At 43.2% G+C, this 15,848-nt stretch overlaps 2 protein-coding genes across 11 annotated transcripts in view; one reads left to right on the forward strand and one right to left on the reverse strand.

Annotated features, from left to right (window-relative positions):
* ZFYVE28 (zinc finger FYVE-type containing 28) overlaps positions 1-15,848 on the reverse strand; it is a 312,576-nt gene that overhangs the window by 262,639 nt on the left and 34,089 nt on the right. The window lies entirely within an intron of this gene.
* The window catches only part of CFAP99 (cilia and flagella associated protein 99), a 96,043-nt gene that overhangs the window by 3,198 nt on the left and 76,997 nt on the right, over positions 1-15,848 (forward strand). For 4 of the 5 annotated variants that reach the window (XR_012645319.1, XM_074992361.1, XM_074992360.1 and 1 more), the window contains exons 2-3: positions 1,284-1,411; positions 12,715-12,859. Coding sequence is in view for 3 of the 5 variants with exons in the window: in XM_074992360.1 (XP_074848461.1) it covers positions 1,284-1,411; positions 12,715-12,859 (273 nt within the window). In the remaining 2 variants the exon portion in view is untranslated. Of the gene's footprint in view, positions 1-1,283; positions 1,412-12,714; positions 12,860-15,848 lie in introns of those variants that run through there. The other variant, XM_074992363.1, reaches the window with a different exon arrangement.

Here is a 15,848-nt window from a genome sequence, read left to right on the forward strand (position 1 = left end):
AGAGGTGAATATTCTTCTCTTACATACTGGATGGTTCTGAGAGATTTTCCCTGAAGCAGAATGCTTCCTAATGCTTTTTTCTTTCACAGTATGACTCTGCAGCATCCCTTTCAAAGGCACGTTGTAGCCCTATATAAGTGCACAAAACTTCTCAAACTCTTGCTCATGAACAGTTGGGTTTTGATCAGATCTGTTAACTATATGCCCATAATGAACATATTCATAAGCAAATTCTTTTTCCTGTTAACAGTTTAACATTACTATTTAAACACATCATGGCAATTACAGTGAAACGCAGTAGCTGGAAGGCAAGGTAGAGAAATTTTGTATTGGGAAGTGGTTATTAGCCTTTTACAGTCTTGATCAAGTATTCTATTCTAACAACACTGTATGAAAATGTTGAATACAAGGTTTTGTAGGGATTTTAAAAATTTTATTTTCTCCATAAAAATGGCACTATTTTTTTTTTCGTATGTCTGGACCAAGATAAGGACTTCCCTTATCCACAAGTTGTGTTCACTGTGCAAGATAAACATGCATGGCAATGTACAATAAAAGTTCTGAGACCAGGAACCTCTTCTAATTCTAGGGAACCAGATCTACAAACTGTTACTCAGATAAGTCATATATAACATAATGAGGGATGTCAGCAGACTAAGGGACAGGTGGGAAAGGAAATGGAGAAGTATGCAGTTGTGTAAGTATTTTCCCTAAGGCTGAATTTAAGACTAAAATTCTATCTTCAGTTATATCTCAATAGGAAAGTTCTGTGAGTTAAATTAGAGCAGCAGTTGGACCACAGAGCACACATCCTAGTGTTACAGTTTCTCTCCAAAAGTTTAAGGGCATGTGTACACTTACTGGGGAACTGGTACTGCTGTGATTGATCTTCAGCCAGGGCTTGGTTTAGCTGTTCTAATAAAGATCAGCCAAGTCAATTGCTGATTGCTCTCTGCTTGATTCCAGTACTCCACCTACCCAAGACATATTCTACCCAATAATCTGTTACTGAAAGTAGCTGAAAAATGTTATCCTAACAATCGTTACAGAAATGTCAGAATAAGAATCCACATCATTTGTCATGTATTTGTTTCATTGTTATTGTCTGCTCATTCCTTCTGTTAGCCCTTTTGGTTGGGCCATTGTGATTTTTGAACCTGAATGTTTGACCTGAATGTTCCCATTTACATTATAGGAGTATGTGTGTCTCTGCATGCTTATCAACATACATTATGCTGCAATTGAAGGAGTCTTGAAACTTTAATGATTTTCTTTATTTATAGGACTCCGCTTGGTGGAGATGGCCATCTCTGGAAAACATATTGAAATCGTGGTTCAGCAGCTTAACAAATTTAATCCTGAAAAAGAGAGTGTAGAGCATCTCTTGGATGAGTCAACTAAGGTTTTACAGGTACACAAAGTGCCAGTTTATGGATATCCCAATTTTAGTGGGATTTTTTAAAAATATAAATACATCTTTTCTCAACTGTGATATTTTGAATTACTTTGACATTTCTTACATGTTTTAAAACTTTAGTCTATAGCTACAGTGACCAGATTTTCTAATCCTAAATCAGGGCAACTTTCTTATAGTTATTACCAGGAGCCAGGGAACATGAGAAGGTTTGGCTGGGCAAACTGGACCTGGAGGTTCAGAGGTGTCAGGATTTGGAAGTGATTTTGGTAGTGGGGGGGCGGGGCATGTTAAGCTCATGTGGCTGAAAGAGTGAGTGAATAGGATAGTTTGTGTGACAAAGGGTTGGAGAGAGGTTGATGTCTGACAGTGTATGTCACCAGAGGGAGGGAGAAGAATAATGGTCGATGGTAATGGAACTTGAAAAATATGGATTCTACTCCCTGTTCTTCTGTAGAGAGCATCTGACTTTAGGTAAGTCACTTAGTGCCTGTTCTCAGCCCCTAATCTGTAAAATGGGGATAAACAGCACTTCTCTACCTTTCTGTTGTGAGGATAACTATATTAAAGAGTAGGAGATGCTCAGGTACCTCAGTAATGGGCACCCTAACCTCCCAAGACAGACTCAGTAGTTAGATGGGCAGGAGTAAGTGACATGGGATTGGTTATAGGTGAGGACATGCAATTGATAAGTGCATATTACCATCATCCTATTACTTTCATTCAACCACTTTTGCAGGGTCCTGGCTCACCTTCCTAGTACTGCTTTCCCCCTTTTCAACTCCTACCCTACTACTGAATTCAAGCCCAGCAGCTGCTTCTATATTGGGCCCAGTGTAGCATTTGCCTGGAAGTCTCCTTTTTTTCCTTTTATTCTACCGGTGGCTGCGTCTACACTACGAGATAAATTTGAATTTAAGGCAGTTAGCTCGATATTACCATGTGACTGTCTTCACTGTAAATACCACGAGCTCAACTTAGGGAGCGCTAATATCAATATCACAATATGGTCAGTACCTGATGGGTATAATGTCAATCTCGAATTCAAATTTCAAATAAAAGGCCAGTGTGGAAGCACCATGTCTTAAAGTCAAATTCATTATCCTCCAGAGGTATACCATATGTAACCCATGATGCCTCTCAGTGCTCCACTGTGGCCACTGCTCTCCAGGTACACAGGAATTAGGCAACAGGAACACCATGAATTTCAAATGGGGACCAAGAAGCCTGTGGCCGTGGGGTCATGTTTGTATGAGAGCCTGAAAAATGTCTGTCTTCCTTTGGTATTAGCACAGTGAGCACAATTACCCATTACAAATATCCCCAGCACAGAGTTTGTGGTTTTGTCTCTACACTTTCTGCTTTTTTCTGAGCTGCCTGATGCCAGCTGATGCCCCACTGCACCATGTGGCAGCGAGGCTGTTGTGTGGGGTTGTGCTTGCATAAGAGGCTGAGAAACTTCCTCTCAGCAGCTTACATTTTGCACAAACCCCCTTCCTGCCCCCACAGATGCCACACAGTCAGGGCCTTTCCCATGCTCAGCCACATCACGTGGCTAGCCCCTGGCCCAATAAAACGGCCTGCTTGCTGTTTGGAACTGATCATGCTGCCAGGCAGCACCACATCCTGGGTTGCGCATGGTTAGGCCTGCAAGGGTAGGAAAGATTTGTGGGGGCTTGCTGCCACTGGGGGGAAGTCTCTCTTGACAGCTAAAATAGTCAGGTGGGACTACTTCAACTGGCCCTCACCACAAATATTTTCAGGCCCCTTCTGCCGCCAGGTAGAAGTCTCCCCCAGCAGCTACAATTCTGGAGGGCTTGCTGCTGCCTGGGGAGAAATGTCCCCAGGTGGCTATTATATCTGGGGGGACTAATTCAACTGCCCCGCACTGAAACCCCCCCATGCCCCTAGCAAGAGACCCATGGGGCTTGCTGCCACCAGAGGGAAGTCTCCTCCAGCACCTCAGATTTTCAGGGGCTTGCTGCCACCATGGGGAAGTCTCCCCCGCCAAAATTACTAAGATTTTTAGGGGGGGACTACTTCAACTACTTCAAAATTTCAGCTAGCTCTGCAGCCACAGACCCTACCACCAAAAATATTTTTGGGGGCTTGCTGTCCATTGCAGACCCCTGTTGCTCTGACATTTGTAATAAAATCTTTTTCCTAATATTTCCTATCTGTCATTGTGCTTTGACCCCCAAAAACACAGGATGGAAGGTCAGTTGAGGTTCCAGTTTCCATTATGAGCTCAGTGTATGAGATTTCATGGCCACTGGCACTGTCTGTGTAGTGAAGAGGGAAGACAAAGATATTTTTTCCGAGACTTTTCTATCCTCTTTCTTCTAACTTTGCTCCCCACCATGAATTGAAAAGTTGGTGGAGGGCCAGTTGAGAATACAGTCTGTCCCTGTGTTTTTTCAGGGATCGGATGCAATCACAGGAGGGTGGACAGTCAGTGGATGGCCAGTTAAGAACACAGCCTATTCCCAGAAGCCTTATAGTGAACAGGGAAGCCCAAGACCCTCCCCTCAGCAAATCTTTTTTTTTCAAAAACTTTACTATGATCTCTTTCTTCAAGCTTTTCAGGGTCCCTGTATTATTTTCAGGGATGGGATGCAATCACAAGAGGGGGCACAATCAGTAGATGGCCAGTTGAGAATTCAGCTACAGGAGAAAAAGATTTCTTAACTTTTTTACCATCTCTGTGGATGCCCAACTTTTTCTTCCTTCTGACAGGAAAAATGGGCATTTGCTTAACACAGGAAGGGAGTGAGGAAAATGCAGTGTAGGAAAAGGATGTCAAAGACCAGCAAGCATACCCAGAATGCTACAGGCATGAGGGAACTCTGGGATAAGTTTCCACAATGCACTATTGGAACAGTTGATGTTTGCCAATTGAGTGTGGCAGCAATAAGTTAACTTTGTGAGGACCACATGGGGAGGTGAGGATAGTCAAAATTGAATTTATAAATTCCAGTTACAAAATCAATATTAATAAATTCAGTCTTATCTCATCATGTGGATGCAGTCTCAGATTGCCTATATACTGCACAAGGTACAGCCTCAAGGGGCCACTGTATCAGAGAGCGCTTAGAGCTAGGGAGAGTGATGTATCAGATAGGTTGGAGAGAAGTTAGACGTCCTTCAGGCCAATATAGTTTAAGTAAACAACTGGGATAATGCCACAAGTTGCCTTTATGGTTCAGAACCAGGCTGTGTGATTCCCTAGCTATATGTCAACTCTGCAATTCTTAACTGATCAGTATTCCAGTGGGATAAGTTCATTGGGGTTATTCTCCATAGCCCTGTACTTAATGTAGTCACTTCTCTCTGTATAGTCTTAAATACAATTTGCACAGATGTAAATATCCACACAGATTGTTGAGCTGTGAAAATCAGGCCCAGCAACTTTCAAGATAAGGTTCAGAATTTGCCATGATCATGTTTTGTTTAAAGTATCACCATCAAAACATTTTTTTTTAAAAATGCCTTGTGTTTTAGTACTCCTCTTAGTAGTTTTATAACACCTGGACCCAAAATCTCCATTAGAATGTTCAGGTGGGTTATTGCAACGAGGCCACTTTCTTTTTAACAAACTTGGCAGTAGATATCATGGACCACAAGGTGCTTTTATTTATACTTAGCCAGTTCCTGTTAAGTCACTGCAGTGGATTTGTACCAGTGTAAAAGAGCAGACTTTGCAATGAAAGTTGTATAATGACCACTTTTTAATTAATTTCACAGCTTAAATATATAGGCTCAGAATAATTTTATTGGAAGCTGTGTAATGTTGACTTTTCATACAGCAAAGACAAAGTGCTCATTTGCAATTTTGGCAACAGGCTGGAGGAAAGTGTGTTATGTCCATATCTCTGTGTCTCTAGATTGCAGGCTCTGGGTTCCCAACAGATCTGCTGGTCAGGGAACCTTCTGCTGGCATAAGTCATGCTCATTCCATGGGAAAGAAGAGAGATGTTGGTAGAGGGGATTTCCCAACATTTGGCCCCATGTGGACGGGCCAAATGTCAGGAAAGTCTCTCCTGACAGAACTGTCGACAGGAGATACGCAAATGCACTGCACAATTTGCATATCTTTTGCTGACAACTCTCAGCAATCTAGACATAGCCTTACTGAACAGTTGAATTGTTTCCAACACACCAGCCTCCATTATGGAGTAAAGAATCAAACTTCCTAACATACAATTTTTAAGAAAGAGGAACAAGGAGGGCAGTGAAATCTAATGATATGGCAAAAGTCTCTCTGATCCTTTCACTGTCTAAATCCTCCTGTTTCTATACTCTTCCCCCACTCCCCAGCCCTTCTCCCCTAGTGTTGTTGCTGTCATTTTGTTTCTGAAAATAAGATATTTTATATGAAAACTTAAGTCAATGTAGAGGCCTTGCCAGTTATTAATTTTTCAAGGAACGCTTCCTTGATTTTGATTATTTTGCATAATGAGCTGTTATCAGAGGGAAAAAATAGAGTTCTCCCACTCTTTTGTCACCTGTCACTTGCATTGCCTCAATGTCACAGAGAATTCTTGAGTCAATTAAAATAATTTTCTGCTTTATCAGTTTTATTCCAAATTGGTGTTGTGCAAGGGCTTTCAATATTTTCTATTGGCATTTTAAATAAATACCAATGACCACATTACATTCTTTAGGTTTGAGCCTCCAACCTGGTTACAGATCAGTTTAGCTTAGTGAAGGGCTGAGATTGACAAGTGACAAAGGCTTTAACTGTTTAAAATAAAATGAGTTAAAGCAAACCAGTATTATACTATAACTGAACACTGTGTTTTGTACTGATATTCCAATATTCTCCATGTGGTGCCCCAACCCGTGACTCTGTAGTTCCCACTGGCCAGGAACTGCAGCCAGTGGGAGCTATGGGGACAGTGGGAGCAGACAGAGGCAGTGAATGAAGCTACCTGGCCCCCAACATACAGGCTATAGGGATACAGGATGGCTGCTTCTGGGAGCAGTGTGAGGCCAGGCCTGGCAGGGAGCCTGTTTTAGCTTTGTTGTGCAGCTGACTGCAAGTTGCCCAAGGTAAATGCCACTCTGGAGCCTCAACTCTGACCCTCCTCTAAGTCCTTTCCCAGAGCCTATACCCTCACATCCCCTCCCATTCCCCAAACCTCTCCTGCACCTCAACTGCCAGCCCTGAGTCCCCTCCTGCACCCTAACCCTCCCAGCCAATCCCAGTGAAAGTGAATGAGAACAGGGGTGAGTGAGCAAGCAAGAGCAATGCCCCAAGAACAGGGAAGGGGCAAGGAGGTGTATTTGTATGATTATACAGTTGGCAACTGTACCTAGCTCTAAGCCCCCTAGTCCTGCAGCCTGCACCCCCTCCCACACTCCAAACCCCTTGGGCCTAGCCCAGAGCCCTCACTTCCTCCTGCACCACCTATCCCACTGATTGTGCCTCAGACCAGTGAAAGCAAGCCAGAGACAGCAGGCACTAAGAGGAGGAGAAAAAGGACGAGGCAGGGCCTGGGGGCGGTGGTGACTGGTGAGGGGCACTTCAGAGGGCAGCCACATGCCTTTCTCCCTTCCCACCCACCTCTTCCACCAGAAGTACTATTGGAGGAATAGGCAGGTAGAGACGGTCCCATCACTCCACCAGAGCGAGAGCAGCGCAAGCTTGAGCTGCCTTGCTGTGGCTCCTGCTGCTCTTGGGCTGTACTGTTCTGGGAGAGGGGCAGGACCACCCAATGCTCGCTGGAAGCAGCACCAATGGAGAGCGCAGTAGGTGAGCACTGAGATATGCGTGTGACCCCCTGTGCACACCCACATGTGCATCACCTCTGGGTTGGTACAAGGGAGTTGGATTTTCTGCAGTTAGAAACTTGGTAACACTACTTTTATCAAGACCAAGAGAAAATGATGTTTCCTTTATCAAGACACTGTATGATGAGAATCTATATGCGAGTTAGGCAAGTGACTTCACAGGCATGAGCCAAAGATGACACCATAGTAGAGGCCTGAATGAATGGCAGGGTGGCCATGGGGACCACAGTGATCAAGAGGGGAGGGTTTGGGCAGGGAAAACTACAAATATTTTAGCCACATGGAGTTGGAGCTGACTGTTAGGCATTCACAAAATGTCAGAAAGACATGCCAAGCTTATAGATTCTAATTCAGAATTTTTATTCCAACATGATGATTGTGAACATGCCCTAAAGGGAAGGTTGCGTGTTACATGCTGAGAGTGTGTCAGGGAGATACTTGGAGCAAGCAAGGTTGTACCCTTGCCCATCAGTAGCATAAGGTCAGCCCTGGGGAGATTTCTTATGAACTATGTTTGCAACTCAGATGGTAAAGCATTGTGCGGTGATTTGGAGGAGGACAAGATAAGCAGAGCAAACAAATAGACGTTAAAAGGAAAAGAAAGAAAAGTAATGTGGCAAGAAGAGAATGAGAATAAAATGGAAAGGGACAATTGCAGTGAAAATGTGCCAAGCTTGGGGACACAACTCTTTGCAAATAAGAGCAAATGTCTACTCATAGGTCTCCTCATTAGCTCTATTAGCAGCACTGTGGTCTTGACCTGTTAAACATTCAGCTTTCAACCTAGCATATAAACTTCTAATAGTGCCACCAGCAGGGCTGAGTGACGAATGAATGCAGACAGCAGTCAGTAAAGGTAGGGATAAGAGCTCTGTATAAGAAATCCTACATCAGCCCTTCCCCAGAATCTCTAGCTATCACGAAAGACAAAGAACTGGCCAAGTAACATTTTTGAATAATTACAAAAAATTTATACTGAAACAAGTAGTTAAGTCAATGATTGAAAAAGCTCAGCTTTTACATACAAGATTGCTTACAGTTACTGTGGCTCTCAAAGGTCAAGAAATGTTAGAATTAAGGTTTCCTGTGCAGCCTTCATTTGGGTCCCTAGTGCATATACATGATACGGTTTGTATAAGTAGTGACAATTTTTTTGCAAGGACCCTTCCCTCAGGTACAGGATGCCCCTCATGTGGCAATGAAATAGGTAACTATTTACATGGCAAAGCTGGAGTAAATTAGAGTAGTGTGGGGAATCTTACACAGTACCTTCCCATACTCTGACTTGCTAAAATGCACTAATTCAACCAAAAGCTTAAGAAAAGGGGGTTACATTTACTGACACTCAGTGGAATGCTGTCTTGTTGAGAGAAATGTGTCTAATGTCACCCTTAAAGAAAGATATGTAAATTAGCAGTCTTCAAAGCTGTGACCTAAACATGAAAAATCCCTAAAGAAGTACATTGATTTAATATTAAGCTCGTGTCAGGTATTTCATCCTGAAGTCTTCAAGCATTTTAGATAAGAGTTAAGTGTCATCCCCATTTTACAGATAAGGAAATGGTGACATGACTTGCCCAAGGTTGCTCACAGGCCAGTGGTCACGATACAAATAGAATATAAGTCTTGGAATTTCTGAGTAGTCATCCACAAACAATTGGCCATCAATATGTTATCTTCCACCTCTCATGGCTCCTCTTCCCTTCCACTACTCTGTCAGCAAAGTAGCCCAAGGATTCTACATGGAGTTTTTTTTAACCCAACTCAAAACAAAACACAGATGAAGTAACTTCTGTCTTCTCCCTCAGGCTCAAGTTTTAATCCATCCTGGGTCCTCCTTAGCTCTCCATTTCTCTGAAGACCAGGATGAGTTAGCTCTAGATTTACCTCCCTGAAGCATAGCCTTTACTCTGGATCGTCCACATGTCTTCCCCTCCAGCTCTCCTGCTTGTTTATTGGTGTTCTCAGCCCCACTGCCAGAGTCTGACCTCTGCTGCCCTCTTCCACCAGGGCCCCCTCTAACTGTAGCAGAGCTTCTAGAGTGATTGTTTTTACCTTTAAACAGCCTCCTGACTTTTTTCCTTGGGAAAGCCAGAAAGTACCATTTTGTCCATGCTCATCACCAGAAAGGGCTCTGCCACAGTAATTTCTCTGAATCACTCCAAGGTCTACACACTTCAACACAGCACAGTTTTCCCCATATAGCCTCATTTTTACTGTCACCTTCTTCTCTTCATAGAAATCACCCATCTACTCTCCAGTTTGTTAGTCCTTAAAGTACTATATAACTTCTCTTCTGTTCTGATACAGACTAACACAGTTACCTCTCTGTTACATCTCCTCTCTAGCTGGGCTTCATCTTTTATTAAGCCTGGCCCACCTACCAGGTGCAATCAGGTGGGATTAACAAGCCTATTGATGCCACATTAACCCTTTCACTACCTGTGTGAGATACATATTCCATCACAGGTCCCTTTGAATTACCAGGCTTAATCAACTCTGAAGAACTCTATATTTTGATTTGTTATAAGTAAATGAGTTGCAGTCTAAAGATTTATCATATTTTAAATTAACTGGAGTATTTTCCGTGAGAATGTAGGTTAAATAGTACAATATACACTTTATAGACACAACAGACAAGCTGTTATGTTTTTTTAACCTTTGATCTTGGACACTCAGATTGTGGGCTTCAAAGTCCATGAAACCAGACACTAATTGCAAGCAAAGGCTTGTGTAATACAGTGTAACCTGTTTGGCATCAAAGTGCCATTCAGTCTGATTAGACCAGTTAGCACTTCAAACTGATTTTTATTTAAATTATCTTGATTCTTTTAGTAAGGAATCTAAAGCAGTTTAATATCTTGTATTTGCGTTCAAAGCCACCTCCCTGTTGACATTTTGTACTATTTTTCTGTCAGTACTAACACTTCTAATATGCCTTTCTAAACAGTCCTTTGATATCCTTCTCCCTTTCATCTTTCTGGCTTCTTCATGCAACATTTTCCCCAGGTGTCCTAACTAACCTCCCTCTTTTCATTCAAACATTTAGTCCATAGAATTTAGCAAAGACGCACTGCCAAAAATAACTGTACTATCCAGAGGGTTTTTAGGAAAGGTTATATTCTGGTCCTTATGAAAAAGGGTGACGTCATGGAAGCATAACAACTCTGAAGTGACCTAGGTACTGCATTGGAACCAAATAAGCCTCATTTTCTTAGTGAAGCTGTTAGAACCATTTGTTTGTGATGTGGTATCTCGTGACATTTTAATACAGAGCTTAATCTCTCAAATACTCATGCAGTTACCCAGGCGAATGGACCCTTTACCGTAATAGAATTACTTGCCTAAACTAACATTGCTGAATCAGACCCATAGTTTTGACTTTTGAAAATCCAACGTAATTAAAAGTTCACTGCTATAAAATGAAAGCTCTCAGTGGGAGTTCACTGGCCTAGTATCTTTTCCCCATAGTGCAGAAAAATGCTGAGATCAGCCTGTCTCTTGGCATCTCATGCAGCAGAGGCTTTAATTTGACAAGAATTCTTCAAGGATCTCCATTAGTCTAGTACAGTTATATGTGCCCAAGCCTCCTGTTCACCCCAAGCAAAATCCAAAATGTCAAAAAATCACAGATTTGTTTTTAAACCTGAAAATTGCTTGATGTGTGAGTCCCATAACAGGTGTTACAAAATTCACTTATATATGTCTGATGTGTGTTGTTTGTGACTGATTGTGAGCTCCCTGAATAAAAACCCATGTCTTCAATGATGTTTGTATAGTGCAGATCACATAACCAGCATTGATTTACTAATAAACACAGTAGTATAAATTTTCCTGTTACTTCAATGAACGTTTGATTAGGCCCTTAGAGAGGATCATCTTTGAAAACTGGCAGCAGAAGCCTTCATTTAACATCTCATTGAAAGGCGCTCTGCCACCACATTTCCAATATCTCCCAATGCTCTGCCATGCCAGCTCTGGGTAGGAACCAGTTTCTTAATAATTGGACTTGTGCCCATTATTTTGTACCAATAGAGTCATAATGAAATTGAAAATGGGACAATTCTCTCCATAAGCTTGGAGCATTACCACGGAGAAGAAGAAATCTGGACTATATCTTTTCAGAAGATGCACTTAGCTTTTCTTGTTGCAAGTATCCATAAATCAAGGAAGGATTATTTTCCTGACACTCTTCCCCAATTCACTTGTCCTCCTTGTCATTTGTTTAATTGAAAATTGTACCAGACATCAGACCCTATTAAAACATTCCAAAAGTGGTTTAGAAAAGAAATATTTTCAATATAATTAAATGAATTTCACAAGTTGTTCACCATGAGCATGATTCATCTATGCAATAAACCACCCAGATCCCTCCATGCCACTTAAACCTTGCACACAAGTTGTGAGTGGGGACACAAGTATAATGTGCATGCAATGGTTTCTCTGCACCTTCTGTATATTTCATAAAGGAATTCCAGACAGGTGACAAGGGAGATCAGAGAGGGAAGAAGATTAGAATCAGCATTAACAAGGATCCTTGGACTTGCACATGCAGAATAAATGGTTTAGGCGGCCTATGGCCGCTTTCTCCATCCTGTAGGTTACCATAGTAACCTTAGAGGGCTTCTTCCCAGGGCTTCTGTCCTGATTCTGAACGTGATTTTCCCTCCTCAAACTTTACTCACTTCAGCTACATACAGCCACATTACTTGACATTTTGTGGGTGAAGTGAATATCCACTTGCAAGAGCAAAATCTCATTGGAGGTTTCCTGTTCTACTGGATGAGTTAGTCTTTGATCGTAGCTCAAGGACATTACATTGTATTAACATTTTCTTTGCATTAACTGTTGAATTTCACACTTCATCTTTGCTCAGTGCCTGTCAGCAGATTAACTGAAAGTTAAAGATTTTTTCTTTTAATTTTCCTTTACAAAGACCATTATCTTCTGAAAGTTGTATGCATTTTTACAACAGTTTAAAGAGTGCCTGCTCCACCTCACTCAGAGCTTGTCTACACTACCACCTTCCTTTGAAGGAAAGATGGTAATTAGAGTGCTGGGAGTTTACTAATGAAGTGCTGCGGTGCATACGCAGCACTTCATGAAGCAAATTCCGCCCCCGCCCCCCCCGCAGCAACTTCAAAGTTTTAAACTTCGAAGTACCAGCACGCATCTAGCTGCGGCTCGCCCGCCGGTACTTCGAAGTACCTTTACTCCTCAAAGTACCTCAAAACTTCAAAGTGCCAGCAGGCGAGCCATGGCTAGATGCATGCCAGTACTTTGAAGTTTAAAACTTGGAAATTGCCACTGGGGGGCGGGAATTTGCTTAATGAAGTGCTGTGTATGCACCACAGTACTTCATTAATAAACTCCCAACACCCTAATTACCATCCTTCCTTCAAAGGAAGGTGGTAGTGTAGACAGGCCTTCAGTGTTGTTTGTTGTAATATTTTGTTCCCTGAATTCATTCATCACTACTATGTGTTTTTTTTTTTTAATCTCTCTAGACCTTTAAGGTGTCACATGAAACTTTTGTGTTGGAGACTCTAGCTGGATGTATAGAATATCAACCTTTATTGGACATAGTAGTCAATGCATTTTTTGTTCGGGATGGAAAGCATTGCCTGTTTTCCGAGCGCAATCTCTATGTGGGTATGTATTCTTTTAAGCTACAGAATGTAGTATAACTATAGAACATTAGAAAGGTACATTATTTCAGTTGTTCAAGTGTTCCGATTAGATTATCTGTTAAACCTTATCATTCTGCTCAGTGCTTTATAAAATATAAAGACTTGGTTCTTGTACAGTTTGGCTGACAGTTAGACTGACAGTACAGTTCAGATACACGATCACTAGAAGAAAATCAAATATCTGGTGGTTCACATTTCCCTTAAAAACCTTTTGTCCATAGGTTCTGTGGTGTCCGACTTGTGGGGTCTAGCACTTCAAGCACTGCACTGCAGAGTTATTTAACAAAGCCATTTCTGCTGAGAGAGGCATCTTACAGGAGCACTCTCACACTGGAGTGACCATCTGCATTCCTTTGCCACTGACACAGCGAAACAGAATTCTCTCTTTTCCATGAGTTGGGTGGCCTATTTTAGTGTTAGTTACCCCCAGATTTTAAGAGTTATTTACTTGGCAGTGCTCCATTCAGCATTATAATGCTTAACTGACTAGGGCTGCGTCTACACGTGCACGCTACTTCGAAGTAGCGGCAGTAACTTCGAAATAGCGCCCGTCACGTCTACACGTGTTGGGCTCTATTTCGAAGTTGAAATCGACGTTAGGCGGCGAGACGTTGAAGTCGCTAACCCCATGAGCGGATGGGAATAGCGCCCTACTTCGACGTTCAACATCGAAGTAGGGACGTGTAGACGATCCGCGTCCCGCAACATCGAAATAGCGGGGTCCTCCATGGCGGCCATCAGCTGGGGGGTTGAGAGATACTCTCTCTCCAGCCTTTGCGGGGCTCTGTGGTCACCGTGGGCAGCAGCCCTTAGCCCAGGGCTTCTGGCTGCTGCTGCTGCAGCTGGGGGTCCGTGCTGCATATACAGGGTCTGCAACTAGTTGTTGGCTCTGTGTATCTTGCACTGTTTAATGAAAGTGTGTCTGGGAGGGGCCCTTTAAGGGAGCGACTTGCTGTTGAGTCCGCCCCGTGACCCTGTCTGCAGCTGTGCCTGGCTCCCTTATTTCGATGTGTGCTACTTTGCCGTGTAGACGTTCCCTCGCTGTGCCTATTTCGATGTTGGGCTGAGCAACGTCGAAGTTGAACATCGACGTTGCCAGCCCTGGAGGACGTGTAGACGTTATTCATCGAAATAGCCTATTTCGATGTCGCAACATCGAAATAAGCTATTTCGAAGTTGGGTGCACGTGTAGACGTAGCCTAGGGCTGCGTCTACACGTGCACGCTACTTCGAAGTAGCGGCAGTAACTTCGAAATAGCGCCCGTCACGTCTACACGTGTTGGGCGCTATTTCGAAGTTGAAATCGACGTTAGGCGGCGAGACGTCGAAGTCGCTAACCCCATGAGCGGATGGGAATAGCGCCCTACTTCGACGTTCAACGTCGAAGTAGGGACAGTGTAGACGATCCGCGTCCCGCAACATCGAAATAGCGGGGTCCTCCATGGCGGCCATCAGCTGGGGGGTTGAGAGATACTCTCTCTCCAGCCCTTGCGGGGCTCTGTGGTCACCGTGGGCAGCAGCCCTTAGCCCAGGGCTTCTGGCTGCTGCTGCTGCAGCTGGGGGTCCGTGCTGCATATACAGGGTCTGCAACTAGTTGTTGGCTCTGTGTATCTTGCACTGTTTAATGAAAGTGTGTCTGAGAGGGGCCCTTTAAGGGAGCGACTTGCTGTTGAGTCCGCCCCGTGACCCTGTCTGCAGCTGTGCCTGGCTCCCTTATTTCGATGTGTGCTACTTTGGCGTGTAGACGTTCCCTCGCTGTGCCTATTTCGATGTTGGGCTGAGCAACGTCGAAGTTGAACATCGACGTTGCCAGCCCTGGAGGACGTGTAGACGTTATTCATCGAAATAAGCTATTTCGAAGTTGGGTGCACGTGTAGACGTAGCCTTAGACTCCAGTATGGCTAAAAGTCGCCTTTGAAAATGAGACTCAGGATCCTAAGTCTCACTGAAAGTCAATTAGATGTTCTTGTAGTGTCCCAGTACGCTGTTTGCTGGACAGTTCAGGGGTTTAAGTCTTTAGTATGCTGAAAAAACCACTATGGAACTGACTTCAGCACCAGCAAGAACATCAACACTGACACTCACTCAGCACTAGAGGAATCTTCTTTGGCACTTGGAATGGACCCTATCTCAGGCCCCATAACCTTCAGGGATACCCATGTTTTAGTCAGTGCATATAAGACCAGCACAGTTGGTGCTGGCATCATTGCCTCCTCAGGAAGTGTGGCTTGTGTATGGTGACTGTGAGCAAACTTCTTTGCAGGAAGAGGAATAGTCAGCCATCAAGTATTATACCAATGGTCCGTCCTCTGTCAATCAAATTGAGACTTTGTCTCACCTCATGATGAACAGAAACAGTTTCAGGAGCTGATAGGGAAAATTACCAATACGCTTCAGTTACAGGCTGAGGGGTCAGCATCATCTGAGACCTTTACTGACATCATGAAATTGCAAACAAAAAACAAAGTCACTTTTCCTAATCTCCAAGACTACTCAAGCCAGCAGAGGACATTTGGCTCTGTTCTATGTCCTTACCACCAATATCAAAAAGGGCTGATTGTATGTATGCTGTACCTTCATAGTGGAAATTATTGTTATAGTGGCCAGTGATGGATTCTACAGCCCAGGAATTATCTAAAATTAACAGGGCATCCATGACTGCTACCTTTATATAAAGAAAGGGGTAGACTAGATGCCATTGGAAGAAATGTTCACTTTTTTAGTTCTGGGGTACCAAGTGACAAACTGTCAGCTGTCATGTCCCAATATAACTATGATATGAGACTCCATTAACTCTGTGCAGGATTCCTTATAGAATGAAAAAAGGGAAGCAAGAAAGTTTGGTCACTGAAGGTTGACCTAGCCACATGTGCTGGGGACAGTTTATGACATCTCAGGCTCTCCAACCAGAGCTATGGCCACTGGCATTGTTCTAAGGAATTATTCAGTGT

The sequence above is a fragment of the Carettochelys insculpta genome, chromosome 4, assembly GCF_033958435.1.
Source record: "Carettochelys insculpta isolate YL-2023 chromosome 4, ASM3395843v1, whole genome shotgun sequence".
Taxonomy (NCBI): Eukaryota; Metazoa; Chordata; order Testudines; family Carettochelyidae; genus Carettochelys; species Carettochelys insculpta.